Below are 13,002 nucleotides of genomic sequence, written 5' to 3'. Positions count from 1 at the left end.
AGTTCAACAGCTCATCCAGCAGAGATCGAGGGGGAACAGGGGGGGTTGACTGCCTGCAGAATGCTGTTACAGGCTGTGGCAGCAGCCAGGAAATACTTCCTCCTTTTCACCTTCACAGCAGGATTTATGATGCTTTGTGAGCCTGTTGTCTTTCACATAAAAGTGCTTGCCTATAAGAATTAAATTATTGTTATTTAAATTTGACAGAACACAGTAACCAGAATTGGCTTTCTTTAGCACAGGCTAAGCAGTGCACAGATCTGTTCCTGGCCTCCTGACATTCAGACCTTTATCTTCTGCAATGTCTTTTGCTCTACTGGCAATATTTCATGTCTTTATATAATAGAGGCAGCACCCATGCAGAGCACCAGTCAGCTGGAAGCAGAATGCCATCTCCCTCCTGGTCACATCTAGAGGGAGATTTAAGCTACGAATCAGACATCCCAGTTTTTAAAGATTTGTCTCAAAGTCCACATTTTTGGGATGTGTCACCTAAAACCAGCCCTCAGCAGAGGCCTGGCCAGGTGTTTGCTGCTCCAGTTGGTTCAGTTTGGGACATTGAAGGAGGCTACATAGCACTTGGTTTAGCCTGAAGGAAAAAAGCCTTTGGTGGAGATGGGTGACTGCCAGCAAGGCCGATCCACTGCACTCATGTACTCAGGGAAACACTGTGCCCTCCACACCACCGCTCCCTTCTCCCTTCCCAAGAACTGAGAGGCACAGCAGTCCCCCCAGCACCAAGTCCAGTTTTCCTGCACTATTTTCTGCCCTTTGCCTTACTGTTTGCATTAAAACAAGGGCAGAATGGCTGGTGCTTTGGCTGCCCACATTATATTTATAAAGCATTTGTTAGATTAAAATAATCTGTGGAGGGTTTTGTGGGTATTTTTGTTTGAGGTTTTTTTGGGGGGCCTAGCTTGTTTTTAACTATGAACTCTTAAAAATTATCACTGTGAGCCTGCAGACATGGTGAAATGCCCAAATAAAAATCCATCTACCAGGATAGTCCATAGCAGGATAGTCTATCCCTAACAACCTCTGTTTGCAACACAGACGTTCATATACTGAGTATGAACTGAATATATGACTCATACCCATCAGAGCCCAGTATCCGATTAGATCTGGAAAGATGATACGGAGCATCTGGATGTGCTTGCATGCTGTCTCGGTGATGCAGCAGATTAGTCCTCAGTTTGGTGAGGAGAAGGTTAAAGCTTGTGCTGAGCAAGTGCTAACTGGTGCTTTCTAGGACAAATTCTGTGGCAGCGGGGAGCAGGACTGGACACCAGTATAGCACTAGAAGGAAGCTGATGTTTTTGTGGGAGGAAAACACTCTATTAGTGAAAAGAAAGGAGGGGAGCTGCAGACACTGTACTCTGCTTCTTCAGCAGCTGTGGGAAGCCATTTCCCCTGTGTTGTGCTCTGGCTGCAGCAGGCTGTGGTAGCAAGCAAATCAATTTTTGCTTTCACATTTCTCAGAATATGCCGGCAGAACTATTTGGTAGCCAAGACAATTGCTTTAATACACAGCCAAGTAAGATTGTTTTCTTATAATAAGATAAATAATGTCCATTTAAATTAAATTTCTATGTCAGCATGGACAGTAACCTCAGACTGACCTCCACACCCACTGCCTGCTTTGTATCTGGATGTGGGAGCAGTGGGGGGTTACAGATCTCCCTCAACATATGTGCTATAATTACCCTGTTTAATGTTACTGGCTTTAAATCCAAGCAATGGATTAAAGCTGCAGGCTCCTTGGTGGGAAGAAGTTTTCATTCTGTTCATTCCTCCTCTCTCTGAATCATTAGTGCAGATCAGGTGAAACAGATGGAAGGGCAGAAAGTGAGAATTATTTACTTGGTTTTTAATTTCAGACTCCAAATTGACATAGCCCTTAGAGATGGTTTGGATTGTTTGGCAAACTAAGAGTTAAAATGGTTCAACTTTGTTCTGTCTGAATCATTTCTCTGTCTTTCAGTTCAGTATCTGTCATTTTATCATGCTGATGATGGAATTTGATTTGTTTTCCTTGTTGTGTTGTTGGTTGTGGTTTTGGTTTTTTTGTTGTTGTTTTTTGAGTTGTTGTTTTTTTGTTGTTGTTTTTTGGTGGTTTTTTTTTTTTTTTTTTTAAGATTAAATGGGCATTTTAATCCCAAAAAGGCTTAGGGATGATGAGTGAAACCAGAATGTCTGCAGAGATCCTCCAAATGACACAGAGAGTTTTTTTCAGTGCACGCTATTTGCATTTGATGTGCTGTTTCAGAATCAGTGCAGAATGTCAGACTCTTTATAATGGTGAATATTCATTAAGTCTGCCAGAGGCAGAAGCTGCAGTCAGTACAGCATCAGCGGAGGAGGCAGGGAAGAGAAATCAGGTTAATGACTGGCTTTCTCTGCAATTTGCTTCCTGCTTATTGCCTGATCTCAGTTTTAAATAAATTCATTTAATTAATGTGTTTTGCTGTTCTGACCTGTGGACAGAAGGGTCATAGATTACTGATGGGGTAGTTATCGTCTCACAGTGGCTTTAGTTGGCATGTTCTGGTGTCTAGAAAAATAATTGAAAAAGATTTCCTTTGAACTTAACAATAATGGATGGTTTGATTGCAAGCTTTTGTCTAAGTGATCTCCCGAGTCTGCGAGCCACCAAATTTTTAAAGACAGGGACAAAATGATGAGTGGGAAAGGGTGGAACAGAGTAAAAGCAAGCTGCTGTCTTGGCTGAGCATGTCACACAGTCAAAAGTGCCTCTGCAGGGAGACAGACCTGCACAGAAATGCTTTTCTCTTCTCCCCCTTGAGCAGGAACACATCTGTTCTAACATGAGTTAGCCTTCTTCTGACAAAGGTTCCTTAAGAAAGCAGCGGAGGCATAGGAGGTAGAGATCATGTACCTGACACTCAGAATATACAGCCAGCTCGCATTATGGGAAGTGAGCACCACCTGTTCCTAGTAAACACCAGATTGGAGCTGTGGGGCTACCCAGGGACAGGGAAAAAACACATGGTCTCCCCAAAAGAGAGAAAAATGTCAGTGAGGTAGAAACTGCAGACTTAGCCCAAACCTGATAGGATATTAATTTGCGGACTGACTGATGACATGTTTTGTGAGCAGGCATTTTACCCCAAATTTAGAAGACATCTCAATTTCATACTGTTTGTACCCATCACTCAGCATTACGCATTGCTTTGGATGGTTTTTACAAGCTGGTGAAAGCCAACCCTTCAACTGAGTGAATCTGCAAATGCAGCATCTGAAAAGACAGTGCTGCAAATCTCAGTGACAGACCTGTGCTTTGGAGTTTTACAGCACGGTATCACTGAAGACCTAAACTGTACTGGTGTCCCTGCTGTCACAATTCAAATGTAGCCTTTTAAGGGGTGGAAATGGTGAGACCTTAATGATACAGCTGAGCTTTCTCAGGTATTTTTGAACAGGAGACGCCAATGCCTGCCTAAGTGAAAATCCCATGAAGGGATTAGGGCTGAGAAAGTGGCTTCATCTTGCAAATATTTGCAACGATTTTTGTGGCTGTCACTGTTAGAGAGATTAGTTCCAAACTTCTTTTTTTTTTACATACTCTGACATGGTCATTAATGCAACATCCCCCAAGTCATGATGCTGCTTAGCTTGCCGAGAGTGGAATTCAGCTTCTTTTATACTAGCCACGCAAAAGTTTTAATTGGCTGTCTGAGTTTTATCTGTAGGTAAAGAAGCAAAAATAATCCAGCTCCAGCAGAGAGGAGACAACTCACTGTATCTGAAACCAAACTTTTAAGCTAAGAGGGTTGAGCTGCATTCTGCCTCTCTTTACAGACTGTAACAAGAACTAAATTAGACAGCTCAGAGTGGATGCCTGCTTCTTTAGTGGCTGAATTTAGAAAAGAGCTATCTTACTGTGTGGCTGACATATAAGAAAAAGAAATTCAAGTGTTCACAGCTACTACAAGCTAAATTTTAGGGACCCTGTTCCTTGTAGTAGGTGCCTGAGCTGCTGGCTCTGAGCATGGGGAGAATTAGTTACCTCTATAAACCTGTGTGCTGAGATCAGGACTGCCTGGAGCATGCAAAGAAGTAGCTCAGTGCTCAGCGAGGTGACACAGCTCACCTGCAGCCTGCTCTTTTCTGGGATCTTGGAGCCTGTGACATGCACATGATACTTCCTATCTGCCATGTGTAGGAAATCAGGTGCTTTCAGAACAATTAGGACCTGTTAAACAAATGCCTGTTGGCTGAGATCTGTGTGTTTTTCAAGTCCTGTGAGGTAGAGGGCTACAGTGTATGACCCATAAATGCATCTGGAAGAGGAAAAAGTAGCTAGGCACCATACCCTACTGCTTCAAGCTTTCAGATAGGCAATTTTAGGATGTGGAGGTTTGTTGCATATAAATCTGCCTGTGTATTTCAGACAACAGTCACAGAATAGAAAAAGAAGTATTTTGGAAGGCAACCTAGAAGTCCTTTCCTCCCAATTAAGTAAATGACCTGTTCAACTGCAGAGCCTCTGTTGCTCTAGGTTCCATTTAAAGTCTACTGGGACACTTGTATCTTGGTAAGAGTAGGATGAAATGGAAAGGGTGAAGAGTTCATCTCCCATTTTAGCACGCAGACACACAGGCGGAGAAGCATCAGGAGCTGCAGATGCAGCCTAGATTTTGGGTTCTGCTGGGTGCATTCATGTTAAAACTGAATCATTTGGTCATTGAGCATGAACTGAGGATAAAGTTCCTTCTCATTCCTTGAGAATAAAGAGAAGGGGTAGTCTCCAAAGTAATCCTTTGAGTTACACCAGGAAATGGCCAGACTGTGCTTTTATCTAGGCACTCTAACTACAGGAAGAGAACTGTAATGTTTTAAATTAAGTGCTATAAATATAGCTGGTGGATTTTCTTTGTTTAGATTTTCCTCTAAGTTTAATAAACAGCTTTAAAGCTTTAAATACGACCCATAAAAATATGTAAGAGAATTACAACTAATCCTATTAATGGAAAACAGCATTTCAATGGAAAGTTTTTGTTGTTAAATTCCTGCTGCTGATTCCTGTGAAACAGAAGAGATGTTTAAGGAAGCTTTGGAAACTAGGTGGTGACACTTATCCTTGATCTGAAATGCCTAAACATACAACATTGTTAGTACAGCTGAACGGTGACCTTCCAGGCTGCCAATATAGATAAACGCACATGCTATCAGGTAAATCACACAGAAAGAGATTTCCTGAGGGGTTTGTTAAAGCCCCACTCATAGGAAATGATGGCTAGTAAGTCATTAAGGTCTGTCTGCCTTTTTGTATATGAGCTCTCCACACAGCTGTAAGGATAATTAGTTTCCTTTAGCTTAGTGAGTATTAAGGAGTATTAAAATGCTTAGTTTTTATGGGCAACAAACATACTTGGGGTCTGGGAGAAAGCCCCACAGAAATGCAAGCAAACTCCCTTAGTCTTCAAACTGACAGTCCTGATTCCCAGGTAGATATGATGCGTTTGTTGTGTTTGGATACGTTCTGTCAGATGGCTTTGTAATAAATGTTACTGGGTTCATCTAGGGAATGGATTTGTCTAGGCAGAACCGGATTAAAGTGTCAGTATCCTGTTCTGAATTAGATTTCAGTGATGCAGACATGGATGTGCACCCTGTTAAAGAAGGATACCCTCTATTCTTGCATGTTACTGTATTTGTATGATAAAGTGGATAATATAAAGTTGCCATCATTGCCTCGTGTCCTGTCTTCAGCCTGATATGCTCACATCAAAATGGCACATCTACACACCATGTTGTTTCAGCTCTGCGCAGTGGCACTGTGGTCCACGGAGGGTTGTAACCCTGTACACTTCCAAGCAGGTTTTGGACTATTCACTGCTACGGGATTCTCCCCAGCCAGAGCAAGGATGGCTCAAAAATTCTTTGAGGTCACCTTCAACTGTGTTTTTCCTGACAGGAATAGGAAGAAAGCACTGGGTCTGAGCCAGTGTTGTTTGGAATGAATGTTGCATGGGCTTGTTGTGAAAGAGAAAGGATTTACTTGTCAGATAGGACTTAAATTATTATGTACAATATGAAAGATGACATTTTTGTATTGCTGGAGAAAGGCAATTGATTAATAATTTGGTAAAAGGCCAAGACACACAATATTCACCTTTGTAATTTATCATCTCAAAGAAACAAAAGTGGTATAAGAGGTACCTGACCAAAATACTTTTTAAGCAGAAATGAAAGCTGGTTCATATTAATGCATTTAGTATGAAAGGGCTTTTTAGGAATTTGCTGTTAGCAACAATAAACATGTAAAATCTGAAGTTCATACGTTAGACTTTAGGAAATCTACAGAAAAACTACAAATGATAAAAGAGAGGAATTTCTGCATTAATAATGTCAAAAAAAGATATTTGAGACTAGGGAGATTAAGGTCACTAAAACAACTTCAGCAGTTCCTGGAAAGAACATAAACTCAAAGTCAAATCTTCTTCCTCATTAAAGACAGTCTCAGGGGAAAAAGAAGTGTACAGGCTCTTCTAATACATGATTAAACATCACATTGTAAAAGAAGTCATATCACCTCCTTTACAAAGATTCTGTGTGCCAAACACATTGCACAGATGGTCTCGGGGACAGTTCTGATGTGTCATGTGTACACATTTCTTTGGCTCTGTGACATGGACATAGTGCATAACTATGGAAAAGCTTGAAAGGGAATTATGCTTTCCAGCAGTGTTTATTTTGCTGCCAGGCAAGAGAGAGGTTGTCAAGCAGCAGAATGTGTTCTTTAGCTTTTGAACCAAGAGAGCCTTATGTCTGCAAACATGTCATACAATTTTCTGTTTTATGAAACAAAATATATGAACAACATTATAGAAGATGAAAACCCGTAAAAGAAGTACAGGAGATGCTGCTCATTTCATGAAATGGCTGCTAAAATAAATGCAGGATTCTTCATTACTCCTCAGGGGTACAGAGCAGTTAGTAGCTGAGGTTTACTGGATACCATCTTCTGGTCTGGCAAAATGTTGGAGACCAAGGACTTCTCCTGCTTTCTGTGCTCTCACCTACTCTTCCAAGGGATACAGAGTCCCTCTCAGCTGTTTTTTTGACCTTTCCTATTCAACTGGATAGCTCTGACGCAGAATACATGATGCTGAGATTTAATCAGATCAGTAGTACTGGCATTGTTTGTGTCATATTGCAAGAATTTGTGGGTGGGTGGCTAGGAGTGTTGCAAGTGTGACAGGTCCTACATTTGTGATACTGCGCTTTTTAGCGTGTAGGTAAGAGCATTTTCATCAGATTTGAGGGCTTTAGCATCAATGCATAAACATAGAGCTTCCCCCTATCACAATTCTTTAAACACTTAAAATGGCACTTTAAAATGGATTTGCAATTTGTATTCAAAATTGGGATCTGTGTAAATTGCAGGTTTTTCAAAGTTTAAGAAGAAAGAAAACAGACAGGTTCTAAGATTTTCTCTCATAGAAGAATTTGTGTTGCATCTCATTATGCTAGGAAATTGTCCTTGTCAGGGCAACATACTTAAACATTTAAATCTGATTAGTTCAGTTTTGTCAAAATTGTGGAAATTAAATTAAAGCTTGCTTCATACTGCAGGCCTAAAGATGGGAACAGACTTCACTTTAGATTTGGCTGTGTAAAATATTGTGGTACAATTTTACCATATGAATTCAGAGAATCAAGAGTTAGTCACCATTCTGGTGTTTTTCAGCCTTCATGTTGTGATATTACAATAAGAAAAAAGAAATATAATAGGGGGGATTTTCCCAGTTTCAGAAGTCATTGCACTGTTATTTACTTCTGAACCATTCTTGACAGCTTACCACAATACGACACCCTAAAACATACCCTTATGCCATGCAATACGTGTGCTTGTGTCTCATGCTATAGAGCACTACAGCGGGCTTCATCTCAGCAATCCCTTATTCCATGCGCTTCAAAGTCAAAAGAAAAATAGAAAACAACTGTATTTCAAGGCACAATTCAGGATCTAGAATGTGTTGGGCCCAGCAGTATGTGGAGTGAGGCAGTGCATACTAGCATTGAGCAGCCTGGGCAAGAACCAGTCAATAAGCCCCAGATGAGTAGCCAGGCAACCAAGAGTTGGCTAAAACCAGGCTAAAGCCATAGCTTTCAAATAGGAAGGTGACACTCACCGAGTGCTGGTATTTAATTATGCTTTAAGGTTTTCTTGCTTGTTTTGGCTTTTTCAGAACCTGAGGCGGGAGAGGTGTCCCCCCCAGTGGGAGCTGGTGTGAACAGCAACAGCTGGACCTTTAAATTTGGACCGGGCAATCCCAAACAAGGTGGTCCTGGTGAGTTGCCAGACAAATTCATTATCCCAGGATCTCCTGCAATCATCTCCATCCGGCAGGAGCCACCAAACAGCCAAATTGACAAAAGTGACTTCATAACCTTTGGCAAGAAGGAAGAGACCAAGAAAAAGAAGAAAAAGAAGAAGGGGAACAAGACTCAGGAGAAAAAAGAAAAGGGCAACAGCACCACTGAGAACAGTGACCAGTGAGGGGTTTATACTGAAAGAAACCATTTAGCCAGTTTTTGTAATAATGGCAGATTTCTCCTATGTAGCAACTCCCAACTTCTTCCTATTGTTAACAAATTTCCTGTATGTACAGACTTGAGAAAATCAGCAGGAATTTCACAGTGTCTGTCTAAATTGCTTAACAGGTTTTGTCTTAAAAGCTTTATTAAGTCTGGTGTTAACTCTTTTTCTCCACTCTGGCTTGTTTTCAGAATCTAAAAAGCAGACACAAGTTTCCTTTCTCCTACGCCGAAAAGGAGAATCTTCACAGTACAGCCAGTGAGAGGTTGGACTCTGCACTGTGGTTCCTGTGCTCCTGTCTTGATGACACTTACAGGACAGGTTTAAAAGTTTTAATGTTGTGCACCCTCTACCTGATTGGAAATATTTGTGTGCAGATGTCAGATAGATTATATGAGATCAGATTATAAAATGCAAGAAGAGCTGGTAAATATGCAACAGAGGAAACACCTAATGAACACAAATGTTCAAAGATGTTCAGGCTGGGGAGGAAATGTCTGAAAGGAGATGACCAGACTTTTCAAATCTTGAAAAGTCACTGTGTGGAAATACTGAGTCCTATACATGACATATTATACACACCCCTGCAAATAAAAACTCACATTTACAGCTCTTTTAAGATACCATAAATTTTATCTTCTACCAAGGAAGCCATTGGGACAATTGTCCCTTGAAGCCCTGCATTCCCCTGGCATGGCTAGCCCTCAGAGTGTAAGAAGAGCTGGGCTGACATCCCAGGAATGTAACTGACTGTGATGCTCTATGTCCCTATTTCCACCCTAACATGATTTTGCACATTATGTCTCTGAAAAGGTCAGAGTTTTTCCACGACACTTATGCAAAAGAGAGAAAAAAGAAATGTTAACTATGCTATTTGTTATTTGAGATATTTATTTATAAAGAAATATAGCTGTAAATGTTGAAGAAATATGATGCCCTTTAACCCAAACAGAAGTCAGTCTAGAGCCATTATAAATTACAATTGCTGCTATTAAAGTGCTTTAGAAAAATTGCCTGAAACATCTGTACTATATCGGCCACTTGCCAATAACAGCTTTATTCTGTCGGGTGACTTGGGGGCTGCCTCTTGCATGTATTAATAAATACAAGAATATCTTTTCTCTTCTTTTTTTTTATTATTTTTTATTGCATTGATCTGCACTTTGAATACACCTTTGCGAACAGACTGTCCTCATATGAAGAAGCAGAAGCAAACTCCTCACACAAATGGATTTACTAACCTGCTAGCTTTGTGCAGTACCTTCGTGTTACCTCCTACACAACCTTTTCTGATTTTAGTTTAACTTTTCTATGAGATTATGAATTTCTGACCCTGTTAACACTCATTATGTAAAATTCAAGTACTGTATGTATGCTGTATGCTCTTATAAGAATCCTGAAATATTTATTCTGTGCTTGTGTATGTGAATGTCAATGCAACTATTATTAGAGTGGACATTAAGCTTTACCGTTGAATGTAAATTCATTATTTCTTTTTTGTACACTTGTGGAAAAGTGGAGTAGTGTTAATTTTTTAAGCCACTGTTGATTATCAGTTTTTTGTGTATGAAACACAAGTAAAATATCTTTCTTAAATCAAGCTATGCATGCATTTGAGGATTTATTGGTAGGAATCTGTGAAGCTTAAGCTCTGTGAATTACTAAACCTAAGGGTATAAATGGAGTGCTGAATGTGCTTGAGGATGTTGATATAAAACCAATACATGTATTTTTAAATAGCATATAGCTGATGAGGGAATTCCAAGGAGTTTTCTACATTATTGTACATTCACAGAATAAAGCTGAAGTGTTGTATTAATTGGAACTGTGTAAGAAGCTACATAGCTCTAAGATTTCTAACAGGCCCTTTAATCTAGCATCAAAGAGAACAACTGGATTTCTTGAGACATGTCCTGAATGTTTTAAGTTTCCAAACTGCTGACAGTTCAGAATAGAACAATTCTTACTCATTTTTAAGAACCTGCAGCAAGTCTTAAAACACCACAGAAGGTACAGCTCTAATAAAAGAACTCATATCTCAGAGCATGAACCACCAATGGCCTCATGTGGTCTGTTCAGAGTTTTCTTGTGCTACCAGTCTTGGTTTACTGGCAATGGAAAAGATGATACTTGAGAAAGGGAATCCTTGATTCAGTTCTAAAGGCTAGCCAAGATGAAAAAACGTACGATTTGGGGAGGGAGCTGTTCTTTCATGCAAGTATTCTATGCAAGTACATTTAGACTGATTTTTTTATTTGGTGACTAATCCAACCGTTTCCAAAATGTCCATAAATTGGAGTTATGGTGGTAACTCCAACACATAGAATGATACTCTTGGTTTGTTCTCATCATAAAGTAGTTCTCAATGCCTCTGGCAAAAATCTAGCACAAAGATTAAAACTTACGGGAATCTTCAATATTTGATTATTTTTAGATATCAGTTTAATCTGTATTTTTTCTTCTGAGTGCTTCCCTTTTCCTCTGTACAACCTAAGCTGATTCATTTTTCACCCATGGTCATATGAAGCTGATTTTCCAAGGTTTGCTTCTATCAAAATGAACAAAGAGCTGCACTATGTCCGATTTGCCTGTTTTAACACAAACCTACATTTGCCAGTGCTGCCTTTGCTGCAGATGTTTACTGTGGGAGGAATTTATGCTTGCATAATTTGGTAGACAAAAGCAAAATATGTGAAGAGAGGCATTCCAGTATAGAGATCTGATAGAATAGCAAAAAAAAAAAGCTCAGAGGAGAAAAGATGCTCTTACTGGCATAGTTTAAAAGGAGGCTGGATTGCACCAGTAGAATAAACATTACACAGATTCACTGTTTTCAGAAGACTGAATCAGGCACCACTTTTTTAAGAGATTTTTCTGTATTTGGACCCTATAGTACAACTGGAATGCTGAGACATTTTAAGTGAAATTTGACTATTCCAAAACTAGTGTACAAATTATACCATTGACGTCCTTGATTTTGGTGCCCAGGAGGAGGAGAAACCCTCAGCACAAAGTGTTTGTGCGGTAGGAAGGGGGCAGACTTTGCACATTCTGCCACAGTTTTGGGGGGTTCTGCTTAAATACTATGTGACAATGAGAACTGAGAATCAGAGGTGGCCAAGACCAATAAGAACCAAGACAAAGTCTCTTTTATTCTCTTGCTGACAATGAAAGGAGCAAGACAAAGTACAATGCGGAATTTGTTAACAAGGTAATTGCAGTTCTGGGGCCTTTTACCACCTGAACAATTTGTTTCTCTCAGAATCCATGTATTTTCTGTGAGTATATTGTCTTTGGAAGTCTGTTTTTATGCATACAAGATCCGTGAACAGAACTATTGGGCTTTTATAACAATTAAGTCTGAGTTATGTTGTATATTAATTACATATTGACATTAAAAAGATACTTTACATTAGGTTTCTTTCGGCTCAGTATTTGGGTCATTGCACATCACAGGGGAGGATCCAATTAAAGTTTTCCAATGTTCTTACATAAGGGGAAGAAAATAGAACCCCAAATGCATTTCCCAAATATTATATATGAAAAGCCGTTACGGAATTAATTGCAGTCAGCGTTGGTATCTTTTAGGATCATCTTTCATTTTCCCTTCTTTTTCACTCATTTGATGCATTTCAAGAACTGCTTCCATTTTTGGAAAAAGCTGTTACATGGTTAATTGACTTTCTCCCCAGGAGAAATGTGTGTAAGATACCTTTATAGAACAGTGCTTTTTCTATAGGATATATAATTCATGTTGGCCGGTCAAAAAGTTAGTTCTGCACATTCTAGGACTTAACAGTCTTAAAGTTCCAATAAGTAGCATTTCCTCTGGGAAACCTCAGTATGTTCGCACCCTAATCTATGTGTAACATAATTAGGTACATAATGAGTCCATGATTCTTCTTGCTTTATGCCATCTAACACTTCAGTTAGAGTTTTCACTGTTTGTAAAATCACTTGTTCTCAAACTATAATTGCATTCTTCAGATGTAAGGTCTATTACTGCCTTTCTTTTATACAATTGGTCTCACTTACTTTAACCCAGCCATGTTCGTGCCAACAACTGGGTAAAATAAACCATGTACATTCTTCCTTCCTAATCCCTGGCAGCCCTGTTCCAGCTCTTTTGATGATGTTTTGTGTGCCTCGAGTGTTTCGGCACCACTTGAGCAGCACTGATGAGAATTAGAAAGTCCTTCCCCATTAATTACAGGAATGGTGCCACACAAGAAGCCCAACAAGACATAATAATTGTTAAAACACATCAATCACACAGCCACCCTAGACTTCTAATCCTGCAATAGTTTTCCTATTAGGTAAACCCTTCAGCTTTTCTGGGACTGAAATTCCACTCATGCAGCCTCAGTGGGAAAAATGTGTGTGATTCTGGGGAAAGCTATACTGAAAATGTGTGTAGATATAATCTTAACTAAGCC

General features: G+C 39.7%; 1 protein-coding gene across 11 annotated transcripts in view; it reads left to right on the top strand.

The window, feature by feature from the left end:
• The window catches only part of LOC136019894 (protocadherin alpha-C2-like), a 181,157-nt gene extending 169,176 nt beyond the window's left edge, over positions 1 to 11,981 (top strand). For 10 of the 11 annotated variants that reach the window (XM_065690513.1, XM_065690516.1, XM_065690519.1 and 7 more), the window contains exon 4: positions 8,217 to 11,981. In XM_065690513.1, coding sequence (XP_065546585.1) covers positions 8,217 to 8,527 — 311 coding nt within the window. In that variant the 3' untranslated portion in view covers positions 8,528 to 11,981. The remainder of the gene's footprint in view (positions 1 to 8,216) is intronic. The other variant, XM_065690510.1, reaches the window with a different exon arrangement.
• Positions 11,982 to 13,002: the final 1,021 nt, after the last annotated feature.

This window comes from Lathamus discolor, chromosome 10 (genome assembly GCF_037157495.1).
Source record: "Lathamus discolor isolate bLatDis1 chromosome 10, bLatDis1.hap1, whole genome shotgun sequence".
Classification (NCBI taxonomy): Eukaryota; Metazoa; Chordata; class Aves; order Psittaciformes; family Psittacidae; genus Lathamus; species Lathamus discolor.
This window is presented reverse-complemented; position numbering and strand designations above follow the sequence as displayed.